Genomic DNA, 19,332 nt, shown 5'->3' on the forward strand with positions numbered 1-19,332 from the left:
GCAATATTGTGGCTGTGATCATCTAATGACTGAAAACATATTTTTTTTGCTAATAAGTATTTCCAGGCAACACAGGCGGGGGGGGGGGGGGGGGGAGGAGCCTTTATCAAAACTTGTGAAGAGATAAATTACCAGCCAATCAGCTCCTGTCATTTTTCAAATGCAGCCTGTAACTTGGCAGGTGGGAGCTGATTGGCTGGTACTTCATCTCTGTGCACTTAGTACATCTCATCCAGTGTATTTTTGAAATGTTCTGTTGTTTTTCTCCGTTAGAACAATTCACGCCTTTCCGTGAAAACATTGTATTTTTCTGCAGTAGGAGGGCGTTGGTGATGTGAGATATATGTGTGTGGGTGAGATAGTGAGCATCACTTAGCTAGGATGAAGAACAGCGAGCGCGGTGTGACTCAGAGGGAGAGGAGGAAAGCTGTCATTGTCACCACACACCTGTGCCACACTGAACGCCGCAACCAGTTATTTTACCAAGGAGTATAGCGATGGAGCTTTTCATGAGGAGAAAACAGCTTATATTAATGGGACCATGCTGTTCTCCATGACACAGTTGTACAATGATAGCTGGCTGAACCCGGGTACACAATAGACAACAATGTGTACCCAGCGACCTCGTTGGTGATGGAACCTGGTGGGATAACGGCAAAATGAGCGATGTTGTGGGGAATCCTTGTGATATCCTCCATCATCATGCATGTACAGACGATGGTGGACATTGCCGCGGACCCGTGGGAATGGGCATCATTAGTGTGTGCACATTACTCGATATGCACGAAAATATCGTTAACGATATTCGTTATCGTTCATAGTTTCTAATTTGTCATCTATTAAAATATATGAACCAAAAATATCTGGGGGCTCATCCATATAAAATGTTCTTAGATGGGGGGGAACGTAAAAGCTGTCACAATTATTTTGCAAGCAGTAAACCCCTTGTCTAATGCTCCCACCTTTGGCTGCTTAGCTTAGGTTGGTTCCTGCACCTGGGACTTCTGTTTCACTGTGACTATGGCGGAGATGTGGGATGGGGTCATTTGGTCTACAGAATTATGGTCGACAGTCATTAGGTCTACACCATTAGTTCGACATGGGAAAAGGTCGACATGGTTCTAGGTGGAAAGGTCATTAGTTCGACAGGTCGTTAGTTCGACAGGTCATTAGTTCGACATTGTCTAGGTCAACAGTCAAAAGGTCGAAATGAAGTTTTTCACTGTTTTTTTAGTCAACATGTGCCGACAGGCGGTATTTAATGCCCTACCATCCACTAGGGCGTGGTGGGAGAATAAAATAGTGTGCCCGATGCACAGCGAGTGATGCAAGGGGATGCGGTGCACTTGAAACTGTGTCCATGTCGACTGTGTTGACATTCAGGTAAAAAAAACTGTGAAAAACCCCATGTCGACCTTTTGACTGTCGACATAGACATTGTCGAACTAATGACCTGTCGAACTAACGACCTGTCAAACTAATGACCTTTTGACCTAGAACCATGTCGACCATTCCCATGTCGACCTTTTCACATGTCGACCTAATTGTGTCGACCTAATGACTGTCGACCATTATGCTGTAGACTAAATGATCCCGACCTATGTTTCCCTGTCCTGGCCACAATAATGCTTTATCCCACAATGCCGCCTGCATGGTGATGCTTGAACAAAGTAGCAAATTCTGCAAGATGTAAAATGAACCTTAACCTGTTTTTTGTTATAAGTGAATTTTAACGAAGGAACCTCGTTATTTCCTCGATGTGTTACAGGAAGCCACAGCACATAAACACATTCTCACATTTCAGGACAAAGATCTCTGTAATGCGACCCGACAAGTAGCTGTATATTATGCCGACAGCATATCTAATCATTTAATCCCCTCCACATTCATTTCTAAATTATACACCTTGATCACGCTGAGACTGAATAAGCCGCTATTGTACTCCATCTGACAACGAAGTGCGGCTGCGAATGTTTCCTCCAGCTCCAGCAGGAGAATTAATGAAATGTGTTTGACCTGCTTCCTAGAGATTGTCTGCAGCGGGATCCTGACATTTATTATTCATAGCAGGTTTCCACGCGCCTCTTAGTTACACTTTAAGGTGTGATACCGACATCGTTGCGTTTTCTTATGGAACGAACATATCGTTTGTTTCACAAGTATAAGGACAGATTTAAACAATGACAGAAATACTTGTTATCCCTTGTTACGAATGGTAAATGATTCTCCAGCCAATCAGCTTCTGCAATTTTTCAAACACATGACCGTTAGGAGCTGATTGGTTGGAGCACCGGTTATCATTGGTAACAATTGATATCAAGAATATCACTCGTTAAATCTGATGTGGGACATTGCGACCCGTGGGAGGGACAGCGGGACAGTCTCCAATTAGCGGGACTGTGCTACTGTAATCTGGGTGGTTGGGAGGTAGGCTATTTGTCATATCTTATCTAATGCCGCTTTTACACCAGCCCTGCAAACCCAGGTTTCTGCACAGGAACATGCAAAATTGCAGGTTTGCATGAGGTGTAAATGGTATGACAATGTTCCGGCAAGTGTTTAGGGTTGAACACCGCCGCAAAAACCAGGGTCAGCGGCGGGTCAGCGGGGACTTCTACCCATGTCCTAACCTGGGTAGAACATGGCTAGGACCTGGGTAGAGGGCGGTGTAAGTGGGTACGCCGGGTCATCCGACCCAGCTCCCATTTACATGATTGGGAGACGTCCAACCTGTGGACCGCAGCGTCCGCAGGTTGGGCGGGGGGGGGGCACACACAGCCTCCGCTGCTGTCTGCTACGCTCTGCAGACAGCAGCAGCGGAGGAGGTGAATGGATGCCTGTGTACGGCATCCATTCACCTCCCGGACGACGGCTGGGGGGGGGGGGGGGGCTGGGGGCAGCCCAGCAGATTACCTTAGTGCTGGGCTTGCCCCCAGCGCAGCGGTCCGACTGGTAGATTTATTAAACGTCGATCAGGGGAATCTGCGCTATCCCCGTGCGTTATAGCAGGGGATAGCGCTTCCCCTGATCTATCACACCCGCCGAGCGTTTACTCTAACGCCGGCGGTGTGGGGCAGGAGGCATAGCGCAGGGGCGATGTTTTGCACTGCGCCCCTGCCTCCTGCCAGATTTATGAACGGTCAGCATCGCTGACCGTTCCGCCGCCTGCAGCTGTCGACTTCGCCAGCTGCAGACGGCGATGCCTATACCTAACAACAGGGACAGCGCTGTCCCTGCTGCTGGGGCTGAGCTGCGCTGGGATCTCGCGAGACTAGCGAGATCCCGCGCATGCGCAGTCAGCCGGCCGGGGGGGAAGGAGACGGCGCATCAGTATTAACTGATGCGCTGTCTCCAGGAGGGACATCGCCGGAGGGGGGAGTTAGCGCTCCCCCACTCCGGCGGCAAGATCTTAATAGATCTTGTCGGTGTCCCCTCCTGCTTCGCCTCGCTAATGAGGCGAAGCAGGAACTGTTATAGCGGCGCGATAGGCGCCGCTATAATAAATCTACCCCCGAGTCCCGGTGGACAGTGTAAAAGGGAGCAAACACCGGTTGGCAACCGGCTTGAAGCGGGGATCAAAAACCCGGGTGCGACCCAGCATTTTTGGTGTAAAAGGGGTATAATTATACTCTCATCCAGGAGAGGATAAGGCAATCGGGACAGCACAAAGAACAGGGGGCAGATGTATCATAGCAGCGCTTATCGCGCCGCTATGATACTTCCTGCTTCGCCTCAATAGCGAGGCGAAGCAGGAAGGGACATCGACAAGATGTATTAACATCTTGTCTGCCGAAGCGGGGGAGCGTTAACTCCCCCCTTCGGCGATGTCTCTTTCTGAAGATAGCGCATCAGTTAATACTGATGCGCTATCTCCTGTCCCCCGGCCGGCAGCACTGGGCATGCGCGGGATCTCGCTGTTCACGCGAGATCCCCAGCGCAGCCCAGACCTAACAGCAGGGACAGCGCTGTCCCTGCTGTTTAGATAGGGCTTTGCCAGCCTAATGGTGGCGAAGCCAAAGCAGGCTTCGTGCGGAACGGTCAGCGATGCTGACCGTTCATACATTCGGCCTGCTATCATTTTGATAGCAGCGCCAATATGGACAGGGGCGCATTACCGCATCCCGGCCGCTTCATACATGGGGGAGAAGCGGTATCAGTGCACATAACGTGCGCTGATACCCCTTCTCCCCCATAACGACCGTTCATACATCTGCCCCAGAGTGAGCAAGTGGCCATAACTGTCTGCATGTCTCATGATGTCCTAATACGGTCCGTCCATAACAATATGTTAGACCTTTATTTGTGCACAATGCTTTGACCTGAACTCAAATCCGGAGTAGAGCTGTGATTTCTGCTATTCATGTACTGAAGACCCAAGCTGTCCCTCAGTCTGCCATACATTGCCCTGAGGCAGGCCCTCAGTCTGTCATACATGGCCCTGAGGTAGGCCCTCAGTCTGTCATACATGGCCCTGAGGCAGGCCCTCAGTCTGTCATACATGGCCCTGAGGTAGGCCCTCAGTCTGTCATACATGGCCCTGAGGCAGGCCCTCAGTCTGTCATACATGGCCCTGAGGTAGGCCCTCAGTCTGTCATACATGGCCCTGAGGCAGGCCCTCAGTCTGTCATACATGACGTGTCCCTGAACCCTTTCCCTCATTGTGACACAGTCCATACTTGCCTACTTTTTAAAACTAGTTTCAAGGAGATTATGGTTGGTAATAGAATTTTACAAAGCGCCCCATTGTGTCATGCTCCACCCAAAGGGCGTGTCTAATTCCATATATGGAGAGATTGTGAAAAGAGATTGTGAGCGTGGCACCTAGAAGCGTGGGTGTGTACTGCTACATCTGAGGGGAATCTTTTAGAATGACTTATATCCAAATGTAGATGAGCCCCAAAGCAGTTAGTAAGAGATAATATACTTGGTAAAGTGCTGGGAAATGGTGCTGATGGTTCAATGTAAATGTATCTGTCTCTCATTTCCCCCCCCAAAATGTAACAGTGTAATGAGGGCTAGGTGACATGAGGGAGATTGCTAGACTAATGAGGGAGAGAGGGAGATTGCTGCTATTTCAGGGAGTCTCCTGCAGAATGCATGAGGGTAGGCAACTGTGACACAGTCTTCTGTAGCCCTGTCCTCACCAACAAATCACACTAGAGGACGGGTCACTGCCTCCAAGCTCATCTCCTGCCATTGTGTGACCATTGTGGTGATGTCTTTGGCTAAGTAACATGCTAAAGATTTTTAACATCATGTCACATTTTTCATATGTACCGATCGTGTTTTGCATGTGTCCTATAAACCTTTCTCTTCCTGCTCCGCAGTATCCCAGCACAAGGCTGTGCAGAGCCACCTGGAGAAGCCGGCAGGAAATGCAATCCTCTGCAACAACTGCAGCACTGCCTGCAAAGGAGAGGTCCTGAGGGTGCAGGACAAGTATTTCCATATCAAATGCTTCACGTGTAAAGGTAGGAGCGCCATTGTTTTACCTCTCTTATACTTATTAGGATAACTGGGCATCAGATTTACACTGCCAAGATATACTTGGTATCCAGCTGATAGACCACGTCTACTGTAGGTCGACACCCTGTGGTCAACATACATATGGTCAACACTGGAAAAGGGTGTACACAATGGAGCGAGTTTTGTGACGGACGGAAGTATAAACAAGGTCACTAGCGATATTGCTAGGTTTGATCTGCAAATAGTGGCCCTTATTCATATCTGATCGCAGTACAAATTTGTTCTCAAAATGGGCAAAACCATGTGCACTGCAGGTGGGGCAGATGTAACATGTGCAGAGAGAGTTAAATTTGGGTGGGGTGTGTTGAAGAAAACTTAATTGCAGTGTAAAAATAATGCAGCCAGTATTTACCCTGCACAGAAACACAATAACTCACACAAATCTAACTCTCTCTGCACATGTTACATCTGCCCCACCTGCAGTGCACATGGTTTTGCCCATTTTGAGAACAAATTTGTACTGCGATCTGAATAAGAGCCATTATCTGACTATGGCCCTTATTCAGAACTGATCGCAGTACCAATTTCTTCTCAAAATGGGCAAAACCTCGTGCACTGCAGGTGGGGCAGATGTAACATGTGCAGAGAGAATTAAATTTGGGTGGGGTGTGTTGAAACTGAAATCTAAATTGCAGTGTAAAAATAATTCAGCTAGCATTTACCCTGCACAGAAACAAAATAACTCACACAAATCTAACTCTCTATATAAATGTTACATCTGCCCCACCTGCAGTGCACATGGTTTTGCCCATTTTGAGAACAAATTTGTACTGCAATCAGATCTGAATAAGGGCCTATACCCACCGCCTCCCAGTCTAGCAATTTTGTTTGCCATTAGTAGGATAAAATTAGCAGATACTTAACAAAATCTTACGCTATATATATATATATATATATATATATATATATATATATATATATATGAAAACAAATGTTCCTTTTAGGGTACTAATTTACCCTCTGCCGGAAATAACGCAAACCCGCAGTTGTGCACATCAAAAGGTGGAATTAGAAATGATACCTTTTGTGCAGTGTCTCTGATAAGAGTCATGTTCTTTGGGGAATGTGCTATTCCGTACCGCGTTCCTCTATAACACAGTGGCAGCTGCTTCCTAGAATGCTGCCTGCCTTCTGCAATAGCTGGGTGTGAAATGCGAGAGTCTCCTACACTACTATTAACTACAGTACTTGTCAGGCCTTGTTCTCAGGTTCCAGAGAAGATATATGTGGTTATATATATAGGGAGAGAGTAATGAGGCCTACACACGGGGCAATTTCAGGGCATTTTCTAAAGGTGCCCATACACTTGTCTGATTTGGGCAGATTTTGCCCGTAGGTCCGCAGGTGTGTGCCAGCAGTGAAGCACTGCTGGCAAATACCTATGTGCAGCTGCTGGGTCCGGTCGGTGCGGCAGCTGGGAGCTTGTAATGGTGTTTGCTGGGCGGCGAAGCAGGAAGTGCTTCTGAATTTAAAAAAATATATATTTTGAAAAGACTGGCTGGACGCTGATTGGCTGAGAGAAATCAGCCAATTAGAGTCCGGATTGTTTTCAAATTTAGCACCGCTTCCCGTTCCGCCGCTGGCAAATACCGCTACAAGCTCCCAGCCGCCACTGCCTGGACCCGTCTGTAGGCCCCTTAAGACTCTTGGAGTGACTAATAGTTCAGTTCTAAACAGAATATGGCTACGTTGCTGGATCCTATCACAGTAGTAACCGTTAGATACACCACTGCGTATTATCAAACCTCAACAGATTAGACATGTCCTACATTAAATTGGTAAACTGTTTCAATTATTATTTATTTGTATAATTATTTGTTTGTTTGTATTAATACTTGTTGCCATATTAGAGCCTTTCTATTATATTATTATTATTATTGAGTGCATGTAGCGGTACCTCTGTGGCTAATGTCAGATGCACTTAGATTTCTGATATTAGTTTGATAATGACAACTTAAAACATCGGTCATTAAAATGACATGAAGGTCTAAGAATGTAGAGTTGAAATTCAGCACACTGGTAGCTCTAACATGGGTTATATTTGACAGGGAAAACAGGAAACATCTCAGGCTTGAGTCTAAATTCTTGTTTGCCTGTAGGGATCACTTTTACATTCAGTGGTGAAATAGCAATAGGATGAGACATAACAGCTGCTCAGGCTGATCATGTGACCTGCCTACATGTTACCTTTGTGATGTCACTTAGCATTGGTATATAAGTCAGGGAGTGGCCGGTGTTTGCGGACATCACAGGCAGATGCTGCAGTTTATTAGTAGATATAGAGGCACTATTACTAGATGGACCTGGATCACCTCAGTCTGCCACCAATCTGTCTGATCCCCCTCCCAACACCCCCAAACCCTCTCTCTAGTCCTGACAGCCTCTCTGTTCCGGGTACTTGTGTATTATAGCGGCGCCCATCGCATCGCATACCAAAAGGAATGCGATATCGCGCGATGGTGTACAATGTCATACAATTTTAAAATTGTATGACATTGTATATGGCATACAATGCGATGGGATGCGATTAAAAATTGTATAAGCACCCAAATGGGTGCTTACAATGTTAAATGCACCCCCACGCCACCCCCCCACTATAAACGTGAACCCGAAGTGTGGCAAGCCCGCGAGGGGCGGCGGTACGCATCCTACGACCTTTTCATACCCCCACTATCCACGTCGGCGTGGAGTTGAGAATATAAAGTGTGGCGAGCGCAGTGAGCCACCAAGCCCGAAGCGTGACAGGGGCTCGCTGCGCTCGCCACGCTTCGGAATTGGTGGCTCACTGCGCTCGCCACACTTTATATTCTCAACTCCATGCCGACGTAGATAGTGGGGGTATGAAAAGGTCGTAGGACGCGTACCGCCGCCCCTCGCGGGCTCGCTGCGCTCACCACGCTTCGGGTTCGCGTTTATACGTTTATCCTAATGTATCACTAGCGCACCTAATGAGCGCTAGTGACAGCCCGTGGAGTTACGCTCGGCGGGGCTGTCCCCTGCAATCCCACCCAGTGTTTAGCGGCTTCGCCAGCCCAGGGCTAGCATTGTCCTCTCCCCCACTGCGGGGACAACGCTAGCCCTGCTTCTGGCTTGGGCTGCGCTGGAGATCTCGCGGTTTTAGCGAGATCTCGTGCATGCCCATTAATGCCGGCCGGGGGAGAGAGGGAGAGTGCGCATGCACTGGGCGCCGGGGGAGCCGATAAGGAGAGCCGTAAACGCTGAACATAACGGCTCTCCTTATCGGCTGGGGGTGGGGATCATACATCTGCCCATAACGCGTACCCGCTTCTCCACGTTATGCTGGAGAAGCGGGACCCGCTATTTAATAAACGTTATGGACAGATTCATACATCTGCCCCTTTGTATCTTATATTGGTCTATTATACAGCAGTTTGTTTAAAAAGAACAAGTGGTTGTCCTCACTGTATACCAGAAACAATTCATGATCACATCTATTTATATGCATTCCTTGTTCCTATCCTTGTGGCATGGATCATTATCATGCAGGAAAAGCTCATTCTCATATGAGTAATCCACTGTCGTACATGGGGGGGTGGGTATACCAGCATTCACAGGGTGGCATATGGTAGACTGGCACGACTGCGGATTCGCAGCGTTGCAAATCAACCAGAATAACCCCCAGAGTGCGTTGAGCTATCTCGAGCCGCGTGGTACCTGGGACTCGGCATTAAAGCTTCACATACTCTTTCTAAGCCCACCCCTAGACTCCCATTGGCTAGTTTCACAGGAGGTGGGGGGGGGGGGGGAGTGTGTGTGCAAACACACCGGATGGGGGGTGTGGGAGTAGGGATGTCACTCCAATGCCAGTGGAACAGCTCTCACTGAGATGTGTCTGCTGGTCGCTGGTGGTATGACAGGGGTGGATGGGGGGTTAAGATTGCTGTGTTGGCTGGCTAACTGTGAATGGGCAACAGAACACAGAAGCCTGGGGATGGGATGGAAAGCAAGTCTCTGGAATAGAGTCTCTTGAAGAATAAAAGTTCAGAGGGGTCAAGGTGAATGCGTGATGTCACCGGGGGCTGGCGTCCCTGACCCGACCGGTGGTGCACAGCACACTTACCCGATACCCTGTAAACCGTCTGTGTGGGGGTCCCTCGCCGCTCTGTCCTGGAGTCTTCACCGGCGCCCGCACTGCTGGCAGGTACGTCGGCAGTAGTTCCACACTGCTGCACCTTGCGCCGCCGTCACTTCCGGGTTTGGCTGGGGAGCGTCAGCCCGGAGTGACAGGGGGGTGGGAGCTGTGTGACGACACAGGACCAGAAGACCAGGACATCAGGACCAGGGCTACCTACGGGATGAAGATAGGTAAGTATCAGTATGTAAGGGCTTTGGATGTATTAAAGTTTTATTTTAAGTGTGTGTCAGTGTGTTTTATTTTACTATTTTTAATACTGTGGAACTACAAGACCCAGCGGGCCCTTTAATGCCCCGCAGGCTGGGACTTGTGGTTCTCCAAGTCCCAGCTTGCGGGGGGAAGGTTGCTGGGACTCATAGTTCCCCAGTATTAGACAATAGTTTATTCTTTTTTTTACACCAAGATCAGCCCGGTGACCACAGCCCAGGGTCACCGGGGACAGCACCAGGCTTCAGCCTGGTCAGGTAAGTCCTGGAGGGGGGGACCCCTTCATTGGGGGGGTCCCCACTCCCCCAGGGCCCCTGGCCAGGCTGACTGGTCAGTAGGGTGATGTTTTGGCCGCAGGACCTTATATCATAAGTGTCCCCCGGCTGTGACATTACCCTGCTGGCTGGTTTGGCCTGGGGCTGGTTCTTAAAATACGGGGGACCCCTAGTCATTTTGTCCCCCGTATTTTGGGAACCAGCCCCGGACTTGGAGCCTGGGGCTGGTTGTTAAAAATCGGGGAACCCCTATTTGTAGGGTTCCCTGATTTTTTATTACCGGCCCCGGCTCCTTCAGCCTGGTGCTGGTTACAGCTGTGGGGGGGACCCCACGCTGTTTTTTTTTTAAAATTTATTTAATTTTTCTATTTTTTTTTACACCTTACATCTGACTGATCCGTGCAGATGCCTATACTAATTCGTATTAGCGCCCGTATATACGGCCAGCTAATACGAATGGTTACACCATCGGAGGGTTAAAAAGCAGTCGTATCTGACTGCTTTGTACATTCCCCTCCGGAACACGACTTTGCATACGACTGAAACAGTCGCATGCAGCCGTAGGGCAAATACCAATACGAAAAACTAGGTTTTTCATATTGGAAAATTTCCCCCTATATCTCCATCCTCGTTATAGCTCTCAGGCTTAGTAAATAGAGCCCTATAAAGCATTTGCTTGCCTATGTGAGCCCCCCCAGAATCATTGCTGTTTTTCTATTATTCCGTCCTGTAAAGCCTGTTAAACACATCCTACAGAGACCAACAGAGTGCCTGGAGCTTGATGTGCAGAGACAGGTTACTGGATTTCTCCAAAACAGGATCCATCTGTGCGGAACCTGACCAAGCTGATGACCTTTCAGACCCGGCCAGTTGCTCTGTAGTCACACAGTCTCTAACATTCCAATGGAGTAACAAATAACACACAGTCCCTCCAATCTCAGCATGTTTTGCACTATTCCTTATCAGTGACCACGTCCTTTACAACGAGTCTTCTAATTAGTAACTGGGAGAATTGTTTTTTTTAATATTCCCGCCAAAATATGTTTTTTCCTTCATGAATATGAAAACTTCTCATCTCGTTTTTTTTTTTGATAATGATAATATTTTGTTGTCATGCGAACGTCACGTGCCAAACGTTTACCCTGTTGGCATGCGTGCCGTAAGATGACATTCCTATTATTGTAATAAGGGGTACATTTACTAAAGTCAGAGTTTTTAGAAGTAAGAGATGTTGCCCAGAGCAACCAATCAGATTCAAGCTTTTATCCTCACGAAGGTGCTAAATAAATGATAAGTAGAATCTTTTTAGTAAATTTACCCCAAAGTTCAAAATGTGTAGTGTCCAGGGACAGAAGTCATTAGTGGGAAAAGCTCATCTATCCTCCAGCTGTACCTGTTCCATAGGTATACCGGTCTCAGTAGCTGTACTCTACTTAATCAAATATAGGTGTAAAATAGGACCTGTACTTTACTAATGGAATTACATTATATTATGTAGACAGTGCCCAGCCACCATATACAGCAGTATTCACAAGAATTTTGTTTTATTCTGAAACAAGTGCCTAAACGTACATCATCGCAGCCCTGCCCCCTGCTGTGCAATACCCAGATGCATTGTAAAGCAGTGGGCAAGGCTAGGTCCAAGTTGATGCACGGAAAAGCATCAACTTGGACCTTGGACTGCCCACACTCAGCTACATTGGGGATTGTAGGCAATAGAGACCGGCTCTGGGAAACTTGCCCAATTCCAGGCGGCCAGCATTGCCACCCAATTTTTGGCAACCTCCCAACTGTTCCTGTAGAGTAGGCAAGGGAGAAAGAACAAACCTTCTAAAGAGCCTCACATTATAGTTTTCTACAGGGACTGTTTATTGTGTATCAAACCTCTTGGACATGATGACATCATAGTGGGTGTGGGTATGCACTGGTGGGCAAGGTCATGACCCAGAAAATGTTTTTACAAGTAAAATGACATGCAGTGAAATACCATCCAACACCCCGATCATGGGACTGACCGCCAGGGTGTGCAACGACATTGTTCTGTTGCCGCGCAGTGGTGGAACTTGTAGGCTGTGGGCCCAGGTTTTAGGCCCCCCTCCGACCCAAGTTCACAATAATTAATTGCTGGTTTGGGCAGCAGTGGGCCCTTTAGTTGCACACAAAGACCAAATTCCATTTGCACCACATGGACCACAGTTGATTCCTGCTAGAACCAAGAATGATGGTAATAACTACAGCGACTGTTTTCTCTCTTCCGTTTAGTTTGCGGATGTGACCTCGCCAAGGGCGGATTCTTTGTGAGGCAGGGGGATTACATGTGCACAGTGGACTATCAGAAACTGTACGGGACCCGCTGCTTCAGCTGCGATACCTTCATAGAGGGAGAAGTGGTTTCCGCACTGGGCAAGACCTACCACCCACGCTGTTTTGTGTGCGCTGTGTGCAGGTAAGCAGATGGAGTCACAGGCCCACCGCATCTTCTCCATTATTTGGGGTCTAATGTAAAGTGCAGAATTACTTATTTTAGGTTACTATAAATGTTACCACTGTGTTTTGTCTGTACCACGTGCTGGTAAATGAATCCACAGCTGTTATCTTTGGGTTTCTACTATACTGGGGAGTTTTTAAAAAGGTTCCTGTTTAAATGTATTGATTTACTGTGTTCCAGAAACCCGTTCCCCCCTGGCGACCGTGTGACTTTTAATGGCAAGGAGTGCATATGCCAAAAATGTTCCATCTCTCCCACTGTTGGCAACAGTAATTTATCCATCCAGTGTTTGCGAAGTAAGTGCTTCTCTTGTATATAATACAGGGTTGCCGACCCTCCCGGAATTTCCGGGAGTCTCCCGAAAATCGGGTACCCCCTCCCGGCCCCCCGGAAGGGTGGGCAACCCTCCCGGATTCAGGGGGGACCCCCGCTGACCCCCGGATCGCGGCATTAAAATGCCGCAATCCTCGGTTCTCAAAGGAGGGGGCGGAGCTAAAACAATGTCACTCGTAAGCCCCGCCCCCTGAGCGGCTGCTGAAACTCTCCTCTCCGGGCTTCTCCTGGAGAGGAGAATCTTAAAGTCGGCAACCCTGATATAATACACATAATGTCCATATTGGATTCTATAGATGGTGTGAGGACTTTGTTCATGTCAGAATGTGCGGTACTTGGGGACTTCTCCTACTACTACACATTTCCTTTTTTGTAAGTTTTAGGAACTGTACCTTTATAGTAAAGATCATGGGCCAAATGTAAAAGAGTGTGAGAGATTTTGGGAGAGTTTTTTAAGCGGCAATCAATTACTGTACTTGGCAAAATCAACCTGGTTTTGCAGTGTAAATGATTGCCGCTTTAAAATAAATGGGAAAACTCTTCCAAAATCTCACACCCTATAACATTTGACCCCATGGGGCTGATTCTGTATATCCAGCCTTCTCTAATGCAGTCTTTCTGCATTAGGGAAGGGATATCCACAATCAGTGAGACCCTGAGATATATATATTATGTATACAGTCAGGGCAGCCGAGAGGTATGCCGGGCCCCGGTAAAATGTGGAGGGAGTGGCCTAATCGCGGGAGGCTATGCTCCAAAAATGTTTAGAGGTGGAGGCTAATCACGGGAGGCTATGCCCCCCCCCCCCAGCAGCAGCAGCACACACCTTCAGCATGTACTGTGCCGACAGCAGGCAGTAGAGGTGTATGCTGCTGTCCGGGATGGATGAAAAAGGGGGTCGAACCAAGGCCCCTGCCGGGCGCCTCCAGTAAGCCCGGGCCCGGGTAATTAGTAGCCTCTCCCCTCCCCCTCTCGGCTCCCCTGTATACAGTATATGTTTCCTGATGTATACAGATATATGGATGTATACAGTATATGTTTCCTGGTCACAACTCCCAGCTATAAAGTGCACCTAAAATGACGTAAATGCATAACATGAAAACATATGTTTATGGAGGAAAAGGCAGAAAAAGGGTAATTTTACACAATTGCCGAATAAATGTCCTGATCAGAGTGAGATTTCCCTGTGAACAGTAAATTACCTGTGATCTGGCATAAACAGCAGTTTCGTTGCAGCAGAATACAGATCTATATGTCACCCTGTAAATGGTTTTGCTGTAACATTGATATTAGACAGAGCCTTACATTGTAATCTATAAATCACCGCAAAGCATGTTTTATTTATAACATCGCTTCGCTTTAATATTCCGCATATATTTAGATTAATGGCGTTCCGGTAAATGGATACAGCGAACAAATGTTTCTGCGTGCGGAGCACAGTGGATGCTTCACGAGATCTGTAATTAGATCTCACATGGAGGACGTAGCAGCAGCAGTGATACTGACGGCATATACTCACACGGAGAGGGAGAGATGGACCAAGCCCAGCGGCCAATCAACTGGCACAGTGTATGAAAGGACGAGACTGATTGGCTGTTTTGGGATACTTCTCAACTGTATCTCTATCCATTGGTTGACACATCTCCCCCAGAGTGTGATTTGCCCAGGGAAACTTATTAATCGGTTATTACAATACAGAATTATTGGCTCTATCAGTTCAGAAATGTTCAGTAAAGCTGTGACATAAATCATGACATCATAATCAAGGTACAGTGATGGCTCTTCGGTTCTCTGTTGGGCTCATAACGTAATGTGTGTCATCCTTTCCAGACTGCGGTGGATGTGGGTTGGAGATAAAAAATGGGCAGTCGTTGGTGGCACTGGAGAAACACTGGCACTTGGACTGTTTCAAATGCAAAATCTGCGGGGTCCATTTGAAGGCGGAGTATATTAGCAAGTAAGTGGGCAGCTCTGCGACTGTACCGTATCTGCACCCTGGTGCTGAGTTCATGGGTCACCTTGGGGTTTTTGAACCAATATGAGCTTGTTATAAAATAATAACGGAAACGGATTGTACCATGGGCCTTATTCAGACCTGCTAGCTGGGCTATGAGTGTTAGGAGCCCAGCGAGCAGGTTTACGCCGCCCCTATGCTTACTCGGCGTTGGGTTGGCCGTGGGGAGAAGGAGGCCATTGATGATGTCAGCGACCTTCGCTCCCAACGGCCGGGAAATGCCTGCGTTTTCTCGGGCACTCCCAGAAAACGTTGCGTTACCACCCCCAAACTCAGGGGGATGAAATTTTATAGGATGAGAGATTCAGAAAGTGAGGGATTTGGTAAGAAATCGCGAGTTTTTTTTTTTTTTTTTAAAGCGGCAATTATTTACACTGCAAAATCAAACTGGTTTTGCAGTGTAAATGATTGCCGCTTTAAAAAAAAAAAACCTGGAGATTTCTTACTAAATCTCTCACTTTCTGAATCTCTCATCCTATTAAGTTTCCCTCCAACCTCACACCAGTTGCCGTATTTACTAGATTTCACCAGGAATACGAATGTGTTGCGATGGGCGGTGCAATGGAATTTGGAAGTGCTATGTTACAGGAAGACGACAGGGATGGTTTATAAGCCCAAGACCATGTGCAGTGCATTTACAATTGCAGATATTTTTAGAAGACCGAGCATACCAGGGGCAAACGCAGGATTTTCATGGGGGGTTTCCTAACATGTACATAAGTACGTATGTGTGTGTGTGTGTATATATATATATATATATATATATATATATATATTTATATATATATATATATATATATATTATATATACACAGACACACACCATACCTACACATATAGCTTGCGTGCACACACACACACACCATTCATGCACAAATAGCTTACACACACATTAAGCATATATATATATATGTGACAGCCCCGGGCTTCAGCCCTGGACGGGTAAAGCCTGGGGGGGGGGATCCCTTTATTGGGGGGGTCCCCTCTCCTCCAGGTACTCCGTCCAAGGCTGACCAGCCACGGTGCTCATGTTTCGGCCAGGGGACCTTATGTAAAAAGTGTCCCCCGGCTGTGGCATGGCACCGCAGGCTGTTGGAGCCCGGTGCTGGTTTCAAAATACGGGAGACCCCCAAATTTTTTGTCCCCCATATTTTTGGAACCAGGAACGGTCCAAGAGTCCTGGGCTGGTTTCAGAAATACACTTTTTGTCCCCCGTATTTTTGGAACCAGGTCCGGCTCAATGAGCCCGGGGCTGGATATGCTCAGGAGGGGGGACCCCACGCCATTTAAAAAAACAAAACACTTTGCACATTTTTTAACATAGAAACATGCACAGATCTCAATGATCTGTGCAGGGTTCTGGCCAATTCGCCTGTCAGAACCTGGTCTGCATGTGTGGCGATATTTAGACACATTTTTCCCGAATTCGCATCTCATTAAATATGCAAAGTGTATACTTTTCAATGGGAAAACATCTGGATGCGAGTTCCGGCACGAATAAAATTCGCACTTTCAGAATGTGCGATTTTGCGGCAAAAAAACGAGTTTTTTGCCATTTTTCATCTCATTACATCTCATTAAATATGCGAATTTGGGGGAAAAGTGCGATTTAGGCCGTTTTTTGCCTAAAAAAAAAATCGATGCAGAGTAACAAAAAAATCGCAAAAATCCCTTTTTCGCATCTCATAAAATGTCACCCATAGTATGAAATCTCCAGGGTTTTTTTAAAGCGGCAATCCTTTACACTGCAAAACCAGTTTGATTTTTTGCAGTGTAAACAATTGCCGCTTTAAAACACTGGAGATTTCTTTAAAAAAACGCTCACTTTCTGAATCCCTCATCCTATTAAATTTCACCCACAATTCCTATTGACCGGTGTAATATAGAGGGCCATATTCTCTAAGCTTCAAAAGTGATAAAACAGAGAGTGATAAACAGCCAGCAAATCAGCTCCTGTCTGACATTCTTCCAACACAGTCTGTGACATGGCAGGTAGGAGCTGATTGGCTGGCTACAGGGCCGGTGCAAGGCACCGGAGCGCCCCAGGCGAGTCGGGGTGGGGGCGCCCCGGTGCCGAGGGGGGGGGGGGGGAAGGTTGGTACCTGTGTAAAAAAACTTCCGTCCCCGGCGTCCCTGCTGAGTGCTGGTGCGTGCAGGGGTGTCCGTGCCGCCGGGGGAGCCTGCGGCGCTGTTATTGTGTATAAGCTTGTCGCGGCCGGCGGGGTCCCTACAGTGAATAGAAAATAACTAGCGCTTCCCGCGCCGCCGCGCGCATAGCGCTAGTTATTTTCTATTCACTGTAGGGACCCCGCCGGCCGCGACAAGCTTATACACAATAACAGCGCCGCAGGCTCCCCCGGCGGCACGGACACCCCTGCACGCACCAGCACTCAGCAAGGACGCCGGGGACGGAAGTTTTTTTACACAGGTACCACAGTGCTGGGGGTGAGGGGCGAACTGCCGCCCTCCAGGTGCCGGCGCCCTAGGCAAATGCCTAGAGCTGCCTAGTGGTGGCGCCGGCCCTGGCTGGCTACTTATCACTCTCCATCTTATCACTTTTGAAGCTTAGAGAATCTGGCCCATAATGAGCTAACATTACTAGAATATAGATAAAGTAATACCGACCTCTATGTCATCTGATTTGTTCACTCCAGAAATTGTTTTGTCGGAAACGGCTGTGGATCTTCGACGGCCATTTGTGACAATCCGCGGCCCGGGAATTCCGACAGTCGGAATCCCAGATTAAATACCGTCCTTAATATTTTTTGGTTTCCCCCTTGTACGGTGCTGTGGGCACTTTGTGGCACCATATAAATGCTGTAAAATAATAAGAAAGTAAATCTCATGAGCAATGTCAGATCCCTGGATCAGGCTGTAGATTGCAATGTTCTATCGTATTGACTAGTAATGCCTGATGTTTCTTGCAGAGATGGGATTCCTTATTGTGAAATGGATTATCACGCTCAGTTTGGCATAAAGTGCGATCACTGTGAGAAGTTTATCACAGGCAGAGTGCTAGAGGTAAATATAATGTGCTCTCTTTTCAGATGCCCGCTATCCACCGAATTGGGGGGCGGATGCAGGAGGATACATGAGCACGGGGTACGCCCAGTATTTCCATGGGCACTCCCAGCGGGTTTTTTTGTGGGCACGCCCATAAACTTCTGAACAGTCTCCTCTATCCAGTCCATGCCCACGCCCTTCCTGCCCGTCCTGTTGCTCACTCGCCGAAGGCTTTCGCTCCCGGGGTTTCCACATGCACATAATACAGTAGCGCATGCACATACCCACACCATTGGCCAAGTGATCAGGTCTGAATTGCCCCTTAAGGGTTACAAAGGAATGCGACCCACTTTTAATTGTATACCTAACTGGTAATAGGCTTCTTTTTTTTTTTTTTTATTGTTTGATTTTCTGTTTCAAATTTTACTAAAGCTTCTAAATATGAGAAGTGGTGATGTTGCCCATAGCAACCAGATCCTGTCATTTCTCTTTTGCAGCCTAGAAAACGATAGACAGAATCTGATTGGTTGTTGTGGACAACGTCACCTCTTTTTACTTTTAGAACTTTAGTAAATGTACCCGTATGGACCTGACTCATGTTGGGAAGTAAAGCAAAAAAAGCACCCAACTGGGCAAAACTGCAGGTGAGGCCAATGTGAAGTGCAGGGAGATTTAGATTTGGGTGGGTTCTCTTTTTTTTTCTGTGCAGGGTAAATACTGGCTGTTTTTGCATGTAGCCCATAAGGTTGGACAGCTTTATTTTTACACATTGATTTGGATTTCAGTTTGCACACACACACACCCACATTCTAACTCTCACTGCACGTTTCATCTGCCCCACCTCAGGGCCGGATTATAATGGAGGCACAAGGGGTCAGTGCCCCTGGGCCCCCCACTAGCTAGGGGCCCCCTGTGGTTGGCATGTATTTTTCAAAAAAAAAATATATATATTTTTTTTTTTATTTAGCTAAAGGTTTTGTGCATAGGAGTGGGGTAGTGCTGCAGCTTCACCTATCTGCCAATGTGACAATGAGCATCGGGAACCAAGGCACACTGATTGCACAAGTGTGCTGTGCATTACTGGGAGTTGACTAAGTCCCATGACACATTAAACCAGAGGGCAGAGGCTGAGAGGTTTGTACTGAGCTCTAATTGGTGGAGCTCATTACATGCCCATGGAGAACAGCAGCAGCAGCTTAGTTATGGGAGGGTTTTTAATCAAAGGCAGCACTAGGACTGTGAGGTTTCCTACAGAGTAAGGTGCAGAGGGACAAACACAGGCTTTTCATATGGTATGTATTTATGTGTATGTGTGTGTGTGTGTGTGTGT

The 19,332-nt window shown here is 47.4% G+C and overlaps 1 protein-coding gene across 6 annotated transcripts in view; it reads left to right on the plus strand.

Moving 5' to 3' along the window:
- The window catches only part of ABLIM2 (actin binding LIM protein family member 2), a 161,873-nt gene that overhangs the window by 72,068 nt on the left and 70,473 nt on the right, over positions 1–19,332 (plus strand). For all 6 annotated transcript variants that reach the window (XM_083153344.1, XM_083153512.1, XM_083153671.1 and 3 more), the window contains exons 2-6: positions 5,328–5,471; positions 12,427–12,610; positions 12,833–12,948; positions 14,816–14,942; positions 17,927–18,020. In XM_083153344.1, coding sequence (XP_083009470.1) covers positions 5,328–5,471; positions 12,427–12,610; positions 12,833–12,948; positions 14,816–14,942; positions 17,927–18,020 — 665 coding nt within the window. The remainder of the gene's footprint in view (positions 1–5,327; positions 5,472–12,426; positions 12,611–12,832; positions 12,949–14,815; positions 14,943–17,926; positions 18,021–19,332) is intronic.

The sequence above is a fragment of the Crinia signifera genome, chromosome 1, assembly GCF_055691185.1.
Source record: "Crinia signifera chromosome 1, ASM5569118v1, whole genome shotgun sequence".
Classification (NCBI taxonomy): domain Eukaryota; kingdom Metazoa; phylum Chordata; class Amphibia; order Anura; family Myobatrachidae; genus Crinia; species Crinia signifera.